Here is a 12,796-nt window from a genome sequence, read left to right on the forward strand (position 1 = left end):
CAGGTCATAGTAAAATGCCTTTCATTACAGAGTGCTAACATTTATTTATTTTCAGTGGAGCATGGTTTATGAGTTTATACTTTAACAGCTGCCTTCAATGCACCTGGTGAAATGTACATAAAAATCATGTAACGCCATGCAGTGATTCTAGCGTCCTCCTCACCGGTGTTCCCATCATGGTGTACGTCTTCCCAGATCCCGTTTGGCCGTAAGCAAACAGACACACATTGTAGCCCTCAGAGGCTCCAGAGAGCACCGACACACCCAGGTCCTGGAACACCTGAGGATCAAACACACACACACACCCTAAATCACAACTACGCAAAGAAAGATAGACGACTATAAATAACTGAGCGGAGGGTGATGATTCAGGATGAAAATCAATTCAAATATACGTGTTAACGATGAACATTTGTCAGTGTATTTTACAGAAAAGCAGCTGCTCTCCTGGGCTGATGAGGTGTTTACAGTGTAAGCCGATGTCCTTGATCTTAATCGCATCGTGTTTTTACATGAGTGTGGATTTACACCAAGGTTTCACTATCACAATGCTGTGGCACCGGGCCAGTGGCGGGGAGGTAATGTTGCTTCCTGCTGAGGTGTTTGGCTAAGGAGCAGGGAGGTCAGCTAATACTCTGGGTAAACAACTTTGCAGAACGTGTATGTGAAAGTAACAAATGTGAGGGTAAAAGGACTTTGAAAAGCGGCTGGGTCAGTAAAATAAACCTTGCCTAAAAGCTCAGTGGTGAGACGTGGGATGCGAAGGAGTCCCACTCAAAACAATCAACTGAGGCCCCTTGTTTCCCTTCTCTCTCTCTACATGTCTGCATCTGAGAGCTGGAGTCTGCAGATTATTAGCACGAGGCCACAGCTGACAGCGTATGAAATCTGTCTGCGTTCATATATCATTCTGTTTTCAGGGAGAAACAGATAATTAGATCAAATAAACACGTCAGCTTTGGTAAAGGCGCTGTTGTTGTGAGCACTCCTGAGGGTTGTCATAATATCTGCAAGAACAGTAGCAAAACAGGGAAAATAATAACTATCAAATATGCTCTACTGTTCTGAAATATCATTATATAAACATTACAGGAGTCACCGAATATGTGTGTAGAGAACTGGGTGAAATCACAGTAACCTCACAATAACCGTCATTATCATCACGATGTTATAAAGTCATGATGGTCATCACTTCTTCGCTGCTACTGAATCATAAAATACATATAAAATCTGTCAGGAAATGTGTTGAGGTGAGTTTTAATGCAATTTAAAATGGACCATTACCAAGACATGTACATCATTTATCATCAGTCAGCAGCACCTACAGCACTTTCTATATGTACATGTGTTACTTATTAGAGGTAAGGTTCAAACGATCCATCCTCTATATTGTTACTTTTCCTTTGTTTATTTCTGAGAAGCAAAGAGAAAATTGATCAAAACAAGTCTTCAGAGGCCTCATCGGCAATCCAAACGCCAAGTCCAAAGGCAACACATGCCTTGTGGGGGGTGGGGGGGGGGGGCAGCAACCTGATCTAGATCAGACCTGAGACACAGCACATTCCCCCCAAGAACCATAACACACCCTGGCGATCAGTGAGGGGTCCCCTCCCGTAGCCCCCGGGCTCAGGCCTGGACCGTGGATACTGGTGGGAGAAATGCTCACAAAGCAACTACAACCTCCACGGATCAAACGCTGAAGCATTTCAACATACCTCCCATGTGTGCGGGTGTGTGTGACCACCAACCACTGTCAGGAGAACCTGGAGCTAAGCCTGTGTACACTCTAGGCTTACAAAACGGTGGGAACAGGTTTAGGTTGGACGAGGTTGAAAGCTCTTGTGTAAGGTCTGGATCTTGTGAAAGCACCATGAAAGGATTCGGTGGTCATCTGGCTGCTCTTAGGAGTGTGTGAATCTGTGTTCGTATTCAGCAGCCTTGAGGGTTCTCTGAGAAAAGTGAAATGTTCAACGCTGATACGGTGCAGACCAGTGTCTTATCTAACCACGGTGACCGACCGACAGAGCAAATACAACAGTGAGTGAACCAGCGCCCGAGGTTAGGACTGAGATTTATCCAAATGTAACACAGAAGACTGATTACCTGCTGGAAAAGTACAGATACTTTTCAGTTACTCTGCTTTCAAAAGCCACAGAAGCAGATGTGGCTGAAACTAGTGTTGGGTGATTGGACAAATATACCGTGATTGGCTGGGTCCATCGCAGGTGTTTTTGGGTGATATTCGTCATTTTATTTTGCTAATGTAACGATTTCTGAACAGTGGAAAGACTAAAGAAGAAGAAGAAGAAGAAGTGTCATGATTTATTGATTCATTGTTTAGTCTATTGTGGACATTTTTCAGCATTCTGTTAGATTTTCAAATTTCCACGGGGTCCAAGGTGACGTCTTCAAATGCCTTGTTTTGTCTGGCCAACAGTCAAAAGCTCAAAAGCATTGCACTTTACTATCAGAAGACAGAAGACTATGAAAATTGCTCTTTTTCTGCTGTTCTGTTGATGGACTAATTGATTTACTGGTTAATCCTATCAGCTCTAGTCAATTTACAGACCATCAAAGTACAGCTTTGTTAACCTTTACTGGAATCTTATTACTTTTCTTCTGTTCCTTCACAATCCAACGAGTGCTGAAGAGGATAATTCAATTAAAAGAAAATGTGATAATAGATTTAGTATTTAAGTCAAAGTAAGTTAAGTAAAAACACCAAACATACTCTGGCTTCAGCCTCTCAGATGTGAGGATTTGCTGCTTTTACCTGCTTTATATCATTATAAATTGAACATCTTCGACTTTTGGACTGTTGGACAGACATAACAAGACATCTAAAGCTGTTTGGCCTGTGGAAACGTGTGATGGCCATTTTCACTGTTTTCTGACAATGTACGAACAAAACAATTTATCAAAAAAGAACTACACAGATTAGTCAATAAAGAAAGCTGTGTCCGCTGCAGCCTGAAACCCGACCACCATTTTTCATTTGAGAGTATTGCTGCGTAACCAAGCCAACCATGTGCAGACAACAGCCACGTGTGACTTGTAAAAGTGCTGCCACAGCGGCTGCCTTACTCAATGACCTTATAAATCACCCAACAGGCATCTAACACATCATTATTCCCATGCACAGGAATCCATTCAACACTTGTGACGAAAGATGGCTTTTTGAGTCTACCTCAGGGTGAAATGAACAGTTATTGTCAATATGAATTAAGATGCAGATTACTTTATTGATTACTCGGTTGTTTTGCATGAGAAAAATGTCAACAAATAGTGGAAAATGCCAATTTTAATATCTCAGAGCCCAGCGTGACTTATTCAGATTGCTTATTTTATCAAACCCACAGTTCAGCACCCAAAGTTATTCAATTTACCTTCATACAAGTCAAAGAAAAGCATAAAATCCTCACATTTCTGGACAGGTAAACAGAAAGTGTTTGGTCTTTTTGTCAACCAGCTAATCAATTAATAAATCAGTATACTGTGCGTGAACCTGGACAGAAGGGAAAAAAAACACCTGAATTTTAGCCAACAGGTGGAATTCAATTTAAATGTAATTTTATGTTAACAGGAAAAATGGCTGAGCTTCTTACGCAACCACTGCCTGATAAACAGTAATGTGCCAACAAATGTCAAAGTGTGCAGTCCCGCTGGAGTCCAGACCACCAAGTGTTGCCCCCTGCCTCTTGGCTGAATGGAGGCTCAAACATGAAGACAAAAAGCAGCGCCTCCCCTGTCTTGTCCTCATCCTACTATTCAAAAACAGACACAGACACCCTCTCCTCCCTCAAACACAGACAATCAATACGGCTCTTGTTAAAGCTGACCCTCTTAAATTCACTCAATGGGGGCTACGACGAGGCTGAGGGTCCCTCCAGGCTTTGCACAAAGAGCAGGGACTTCTCTTCAACTGTGCGCTCCATCTCTGAACTTCACTCTCCGTTTCCTCTCTGTACACTATTCCTTTTGTTTTCTGTTTCTACATCGTTTTGCCTGCTTGTTTTTAATCAAAAGTCTGCAAAACACTTTAAACGACCTCTGAACAAAACCACGAGAGGACGCATAACCTTATTTCAACCTCCTGAGAGAATCAAAACTGTGTGAATGAGTTTGTCTAGACAGGCCGTGTTAGGCAACATTAAAACAATCCTGTTGTTTGTCATTACTGTCAAACCAAATTAAATTTGCAGACTGTCATTTGAGCCATTGTGCTCTGGCTCTGCCACAACCTACTTTCACAGTGGGGCTGCAGCGTTGGGAGGTATTTTTGTCCCAACAAAGCAATTGAGGTAAGAGACAGGTTGTATTGTGGGAATGAAAATGCACTCCAGGATCAAATGAAGCTGGAGAAAAACAGCCCAGAGATGAAGTGACTGGGTCAGAGCCACAGTAAGTGTGCAGGCTGATAAGTTGCCTCTAAAAACACAGGGGACAGACTAAACACTTCCATTAACAGGAAGGCAACTGTCACCAGCAGGCCGCTGCACGTGCATGTGTGTGTGTGTGTGTGTGTGTGTGTGTGTTTGCAATTGGTTTACAGGAAACGGCATCCACAACAAGGACAAAAGCCAGAGAGTTTGCTTCCGTCTGTGAGAAATAAACGCACAAACAATCTAACAATGAAGGAGGAAAAGCAGAATATAGATTTCATTCTTGTATAGGAAATAGGTCAAATCCATCAGGTCACAGCAGAGAGGGAGGAAGGAAGCAGAAAACAAGGCTTTGGGGTTAGAAAATGTGGCAGAAGGGCTCCAGATATAGCAGAAGGCAATGAAAAAGAGAGTCTGTTTTGGCTAAAATTAAGTGCGTGCAGTAGATGAATTGAAGGTTAGAATCCAAAACATGACTTTTTGCACATCACACACTTTCTCCCATCCATCTCCCAAATACAAACCATATAATCATGCAGAAATGGAAGCTTTCAGAGAACAGAGGTGTCACTTTTTATTTCATGCCACAGGCTTCTGCTATACACAGCATCTTTTCATTTCATTTTCTTTTGTCCAGCCGTGCAGGGATGCGTTAATAATATCTATAGATATTTGCCTGCACAATAGTCTCTTCTGCAAATACAGCTATCTCCAAATCAAATGCGTTGCCAGGCTCGAGCAAAATTTAAATTCCAAGCAATGCCAGGAGACGGAAGAAGAGAGCAGGTTTGTGTCCACACAGCTTTAAATGAATACCACCTCATGATACGCATGACAGCCGTTTTTAAATCAGGCGGTGACATACAGAGATGTTATCTTGCAAAATCTTTCTTTGGCAACAGGTTTGAAAGGGAAAGTTCAAATGTCACGTGTGAGTCTAAGTTGGACCAGACCTCTCTGAGGAAAAGGAGGCCTCCTGAGAAACCAGGAACCAGCTGCTTTTCATGGCAGCAATGGAGACCACGATAAAAACTGTGCTCCTTTCCAAATTGGGTTTGAAACATGGGAAACACTCTTTTTTTCCTCCACAGAAGAAGCCTGGTTGGTGGCCTGGTAACAGAGAAAAAAGTGGAGGACGGCAGCGAAGTGGGTGAGAAATGTGGAGGAAGAGTGGCAACAGTGAAAGAGACAGACAGAATGATAAAGAGAGGCTGACAAGAGTCAAAAAGAAATGGTGTAATGCTTCTGTAATGAGTTAAGTCCTGTAATCACTGGCTGTGGAAAATGCCAATTTCTGGTCTGGTTTTATGTGGCCTGCTCTACACTAAACCCTGGAGAAGTATTTATGTGTAGTGTGTGTGTGTAAATGTGTGCAAGATGTCGTCAGGGGTGATGGCAAACAGCCAGACGAGCGAAGTGAAGCACTTTGCCACATTTAAAAACTCCGGCTCCTCAGTGCTTTTGCCAGGTTTGACGCAACCAAGAGGACCAAGATGGATTTTCCCTCCACAGCCGCTCTCGCTGGGACGACGCCTCTGAGCTTAATGCAAATACATGAGACTGCAAGCGAGACAAGAAACTCACAAGGAGATGCAGCTTTCTCCCAGACTCTCCATGTCCAAGACCGGACAGCTGCAGAAGAAGTGAGGGTCCCTCGGTTCCCGTCCCACGCTTTCCAAGTGGGTTACACAAACACAACAGCTGGGCCCTGAGCAAAAGCTAAATGCTTCTTTAGACACAGAGGAGGACACAAAATCACTGGAGATCCTCATCTTGACTTGAATCTGACCGAGAATCAGAGGTGAAAGTTGGAGGTATGTGAGGAAAGGACCACGGCGAGGGAGGGAGGACGCAAACAGGGAGACAGAGTCCCAAACAGCAAGGACAGACAGAGAGGAAGCTGTTTGGCCGGAGTTCAACAACGCTCTCGTTTGTCACACTTGGACAGAATTTGTAGGTCAAATTAGCATGGAGGGGCTGAGAGGGAGGGACAGAGAGGAGCAGGCTGAGCAGGCTGTTCTTCATTTCCAGGCCTCCCTACACATGGGAATGAAGGACAGTGGGAACAAAAAAAAAAAAAACTGGGCTCTCTGGCAGTGCATTCCATTTCTCAGTGTGTGCTCTTGTTTCAAATGAGACCGGTGCAAAGGCTGGACTAAAAACAAATAAATAAAACCATATCTGGAGAGAGTTTGGGGATTTGCTGCTGCTCCTCCCCAAAGCACAACCCTGCAGAGTGGAGCTGCAGGTCACACTCTTTATGGCAGGCTGGAAATGACTTCTCCAGCCTTCAGACCGATGGGAGCCTCGTGCGACTTCCATGAGGGACAGGGGGACAGTGTAGGTTCCTTCACTGGGAAATACAACATCACTAGAGATTGACATGAACTCAACTACTGTTCTTCCACTATTTGATATATTTTGAGTGGCTGACTTGAGAACCCACGCCCGTCTGTTAGGCCGTGAATATTGCTTTGGCACCCAGATTGCCAGTTATAATGTTGTTCTAATGAGTTATAATGTGCAGGCTTTGCTCGTCTGTCTAACAGGAATTACATGCACCTTTCAGCTATCTAACCACTTTCAGTCTCTGTTGTTACAACTCCTCTTATCTTCTGCCTTCACTGACAAAAAGCAGTGAGTCGCTGCATAAATCACAGGTGCTTCTCCTGCATCCACATGGCGCAGTCTCATATTTCTTTGTTGGCAGCGTGTGGTTTATTTGGTGTCCTGTTTGTAGTTAATTCAGATCAGGCCGGACTGGACTGGACTGTGTGGAGGGGGAGAAAATGCTCACGTGTGTGTGCGTGTGTGTGTGTGTGTGTGTGTGTGTGTGTGTGTGTGTGTGTGTGTGTGGAAGATTCTCACACAGAGAAACTATTCTTTCAGTCTGCAGCACCACTGACACACAGACCTAGAAACACTGCAGGCATAATCGAATCACAAACTGCATCGACAGAGGCACAGAGAGAGAGAGGAGGAGGAGGAGGAGGAGGAGGAGGAGGAGGAGGAGGAGGAGAGGGAAAAACCCCGGCAAGTCGACTCCTTTTGGCAATAAAAAACAGCATTGTGCTCTGAGACGAATCCTCAGCAGTGACGTCTTTGCCCTGAAATTTAACTGCAAAAAATCATTTGGTGAGGCAGCTGTGAGTTTGGCAGGCGAGAGCTGGGGGCCGCAGAGGCACAGTGGACCCCCTGCCCATTTCCCCTCCTGTCCTCCCCTCCTCCTGCTCCTCCTCCACACGAGGAATTCGCATTCCCACTTTCTCTTCATCTCCAATCACTTTCTCTTGCCATTCCCTGTGTATACCCTCTGTTTTTTTCACTTTCCTCTCGCCATGCTTCTCACTGTCAGAAGCAATAAACAAGCTGAGGGCTTTGTGTTATTAAATAGTGGGGAAAAAAAGCATTTATTAGCTGAATATCGAGGCCCAAAACAAAGGCAGCACTTAGACAAACAGTCCCAGTTCTCTCCTGCATTAACTCAACAGCTGGCTTCCATTAGGGATTATGGTTCTCTCTCAAAAACCTGCTTCTCCTCACCTGGCAGAGTCCTTCTCCCTCCTCTCTGCTCGACCTTCCTCCAGAAACATTTTTCACACAAAGACACAAATTAAAAACTGTGCCCTCCATCCTGTAAGACAAGTTTTTTTTCTTGTGGGGAGGCCTCAGCGACAAGAAAGCAACCACGTCTGCACGCCAACATATACTTTAAGATACCACATTGCTGTCTACTCTCTCCGCTGTAACAGTGCATGAGGATGGAAACCAGCGCAAGCATCTGGTGGAAACTATCAGTGATGCATGGACATATGCAGCGGACAGCACAGTGCAGGGGTGGGGAGGAAGGTATAGGGGCTGGGCGGCCAATCTCTGAGGGGCCCTGGGCGTGGTGGTAGTGGAAAAGCAGGAGTTAAGATCCAGTTTGCCCTTGTCTCATTCCACCACAGGCTCAGATTGTCTCAGTCTCAGGGGGACCACAGTGCAAGACGCATTCAGAGCAAGTCCCTCTCTTCCTGCTCTTAAAAAAGAAAAGCACGCCAAAACATATTTTCAGAGCGGAAACCATGAGAAAACCCAGAGCAAAAACAGCTTCACCTCATTAATGTGTTAAAAATGCATGCGGTAGGATGCCAGATAAGGGAGAAACTGAATCCATAACCTCACTTGAGAGCAATTATCCAAATGTAATGCCACTGAGCGAAATGAGGCGATACACCAGAGTGGGAAATTATTCCCAACGTTGTCATAAAATTTTGGTTGTGGATGACAAATCTAGCTACTCAAGCTGCCACTTGGACAGGCTTTTCATAGTTCTAAAGAGCAATTTCTCTGTTAAAATAGTTCAGAGTGGCTCCTGAATCACTGAGTCCACCTGCCACTGTTGATCCATTAATCTGGCTCGCTGCCCTACTACACAAACAGTATTTTCTGCTCGTGCGTCAGGCACTGCGGCTTTAGATCCGCCAGAGAAACGTCCAATTCAAATATTTTCAACTGTGATGTGATCAGCAAACGGCTGACGTGGTCATCTACGGGATTCTTCGTTAAAGGGACTATTCTTTGGATTCTGGGGCAGAAAAAGAGGTCAGATTTAAATCCAGCAGCTCTGTGTTTCAGTGGTGTCCTTTCGCCCACCACGGGTCAGCAGAGGAATGTCTTGTGGCAACCAGGCCACTGTGACTGGACATGATTCTGCTGAGGAACCAGAGCCAGAGGAGGGGGGGAAAAAAAGGAGAGAGGAAGAAGTGTTGTGTTGTCTGCTGCTCTGCGCAGTGTGTAGGCCGTCATCACAGCCCTGTCTTTCTCAAACACATACAAAGGCAGCTCTGACAAGAGGAAAGACAGGCAGTGAGGGAGTGGCAGCGGGGAGAACCCCTGCGGTAAAAGGATAGAAGACTTAACTGGAAGCCTAAAGGGTGCAGAACAATGAAAACTTGATGGAATTAGAAATTATTAACAAGACAGCTAATCTAAAAAAAGAGCTATGCATGAATAGGTTTTGGAAAGTTTTCCTGTCATGGAATTGGGCACCACTTCCTCTTGATGTGGAGCCTGTCTCAGGTTCCAGCTACACCCTCCAATCAAAGCAACACAAAGATATCTAATCGTCCAATCAAAGCCGGGACATGAAAAGCGAGCCGACTCTAGCCAAGCCATGTCTGAGGCAAAGAGACTTCTGGGTAACAGATGGAGCTGATATCATATCCCTCGAGTGGCCATCTGTGTAAAAACGTACAACACAACATACACACCGCTCTTGTTGTGGTTTGTTTACAAGGACGCTGTTTCCTTTGGGCTCTTTGCTCGGTACAGATCTCGTGTTTGTCTTGCGTCAACTTGTGGCAAAAAGCCTGGACTGGCACGCACTTGGTCTCCACTCACAAGAGGGCATGTAGCACGTTACAGAAACAAGGAAAATCTTTAGGTATGGCTACATGTCAAACCAGATCCTTTGAGGACATAAACTAATCTCACTTAATTCACTAACACTGACTGAGACGTTCCAATATTCCAGAGTCAGATTTAGAAACTGCCATTTAAACAGAATTTCGTGATTTTCTTCCCACGGGGGAACCCTCTTTGTGCTGCTTCTCCTGTCAGAAACTACTTGTGTATCTGTAAGAGAATCAGTCAAAACACTGTTTATTTTGCCATATTTCCATGAAGACAACCACAAGCATGAACCACAATAACAACATCAGAGAATAAGTGGGTTTGAGTCTACTGTATGTAGACTCTGATGTAGTAACATACTGCGGTGGGGCCTCCTCAGTCATGTAAATGGGAAAATTATGGGAATACTACAGAGAGCGACCCCTGTTAAAAACCCAACATTGTAATGCTGTCGTATTTCAAGTCAAGGTCAATAGCTGGACATTCCAGTTTATGTAAACACAGTCAGTCTTTACCTCCTCCTGCGAGGCATAGTGAGGGTCTGCGGGGTCCACCGACCAGTAGCAGTAGTCAAAACAAAACTCCAGAAGCTTGTCCCTTGAATCCACAGCACCATCTGTGCGTCCATCCAGCTTCAGCGAGGAGAAAAAGAAGAGCAAAGCACATAAGGATGATATTTTACACTCATTTTTTTTAATTGATATGAACCAATAACAGTCAACATCATTAGTAAATAAACAGGAATTATAAGTACAGAGACAGCACAACATTTAATAAGATAAAAAGTTGAGCACCAAGAAACAGGAGCTATATATATAAAAAGAAGGTCCTGGTTATAAAAGCCAGGTACTACAGCTTTTGTTTATGGGACCGCTATGAGGTGGAACTGCAAGCAAGCTGTTTCCATTCATTAGCAACACATTCACTCCTCCTCCAGTTCTTTGGTTGCTTCACTGCATTAACACTAAACACCTTTCTGCTAACTGTGAATCCTGAACCGAGGAAAGACAGCACAGCAGCATTTGGGCTTGTCCAGGCACAACAGTCGCACTGGAAGACAGTAGAGCATGGAAACGCTTCTTCTACATCACTGCATTCAACCTGGAGAGCCACAGTGCTCTCCCTGATACTGTTATCTTCAATTTGTTCTCTGCCTGCTGAGGTAAATATCAATGGAGAGGGTGGTGCCGGGTGCTGAACTTTAAAAGATGTTTCCCTTAATGATCAATAATCATCAAATATACATAATTATCATAATATAGAGACACATCATTCAGGCTTTACAGTCAGAACTGTTATTGTTAAGCTCTCGCTCTTTAACTCTGAAGACTGACACCAAAACCTGACATTTACCATTAGTGTTTGGCCTGTGAGGTTTTGTTATGCTATCAGACTCCCTTATAATTGCATTGGAAAATTTCTGAGGTGACATCAGGGTATCATGTTTGCATCTGGCGAGCGCAGGTACAGCTGCAGAAGCAGCATCGATGGAGGTGATGAGGTTAAATGTCTTACTAAAGGACACGTCAGTGGTAGACTGATGCCTGAGGGCTGGGAAAAGGGTCCTTTACTCACTGTAGTACTTCAGACCACGAGTCAATTAACGAAATCATTATTCAAATGAAGAATCCACTCAAACAATCTAAGTAAATAGCTTTTCCTTTCTCTGACTGCAGCATTAGGCCACACTAAGCTCTGGGCATCAATTTTGTTCACAGCAATTGGCTTGACTGAAAGCGCGAGTGTTTAACCCCTCTGCACTTTCAAGAAATTCGACAATGGCCACGCAGTGCACAGGATTAGCCAACAGCAACACCAACCACTGGCAACTCTCCTGGCCGACAGAGCTCCAAGCTGATAAAGGCTTAACTAACTAAGCAAGTTAGAGAAAACTGACGAACAATAAAGAAAAAAAACCCTTTTCTTGTTTCACGCTTTTTAATTTAGTTCAGTGGGTCTTCACAGCTCGTATTACTTGATGTTTGTTAGCTAGCCTTGTGTTTATTGTCCTTTAAAATCCACAGCTTTTTTTCTGCCCCTCTTAGATCCTCCAAAACTGTCCCACTTTCCTTAAATAATTATTCCCATGAGACCCGCACGAGCCTTGGAGTCCTGGTCCTCTTCCATGACGGAGGGAGGCCATATGTGGTTTCTCTCTGTCACTTCATTTGTAACAGATTCTCTCCTCCCCCACCCAACTCCTCTCCATACGTCAGCCTTTAAAACCCCAAATGTAAACAAAAGGACTAATTCTGTAACTACCAATTTCATCAGTGAAGGTCTTCCTGTATATGTTGTAGTTAAATGTGAGTTTTGAAACAAAGTCAAAGTTAAATTTCTTTCTTTTTTCTGTAGGTTTGTAAAATCTGTGCACAGTATGTGGACCTTTTGATATATGGTTCAAGCAGGCTTTGGCATCTTAAAGCTAGACCCTTCACATACACAGAGCTTCATTTCAATATCAGCTAATGCAAAACAAGAAACATATTTTAACATGTTACACACTGAAACTGTAGAGACAGCACCAGGCTGTCTGCAGGCAATGCAGCTCGACTAATCAGACAAGTCTGCCCCGTCATGTGACACGGCAGGTTGGTAGCAGTATCAGCTTACAAGACTGCATAACTCACACAATAATTATTTCCAAATGTGCAGAACTGACATTGAAAACCAAAAATGACCTTTTTCATCCAACATACAGCAAAATTGCTCACTCTTCTCGCCTTACAAATAGACAACCAGATTCCCTTATAAATCAACTAATTTCCACCAAAGCTATTGTGCATTGCATTATTGCTGGGTAGGTATTATCTGTATTGTATTTGTGCTTCTTTTCAGTCTCTAGGAGTATCTGAAGTATGCTGTGGTTGTGTTGCTGTTAGCACTGGTGTGCAGAGTGTCAGGGAGCATGTGTTTGACAGGAAGGGTCTCCCAATCAGTGTGAGTGCGTGTGTGCATGAACTCAACACATATAATAAACAACAGTGACATCAAGCAGGAAAAGGCTGATCCAAGGC

The 12,796-nt window shown here is 44.0% G+C and overlaps 1 protein-coding gene across 1 annotated transcript in view; it reads right to left on the reverse strand.

Moving 5' to 3' along the window:
* stard9 (StAR-related lipid transfer (START) domain containing 9) overlaps positions 1–12,796 on the reverse strand; it is a 40,322-nt gene that overhangs the window by 24,604 nt on the left and 2,922 nt on the right. Inside the window, exons 3-4 of the mRNA XM_076749116.1 lie at positions 10,295–10,411; positions 164–280 (exon numbers count right to left, since the gene is read on the reverse strand). Coding sequence (XP_076605231.1) covers positions 164–280; positions 10,295–10,411 — 234 coding nt within the window. The remainder of the gene's footprint in view (positions 1–163; positions 281–10,294; positions 10,412–12,796) is intronic.

This window comes from Chaetodon auriga, chromosome 14 (assembly GCF_051107435.1).
Source record: "Chaetodon auriga isolate fChaAug3 chromosome 14, fChaAug3.hap1, whole genome shotgun sequence".
Classification (NCBI taxonomy): Eukaryota; Metazoa; Chordata; class Actinopteri; order Chaetodontiformes; family Chaetodontidae; genus Chaetodon; species Chaetodon auriga.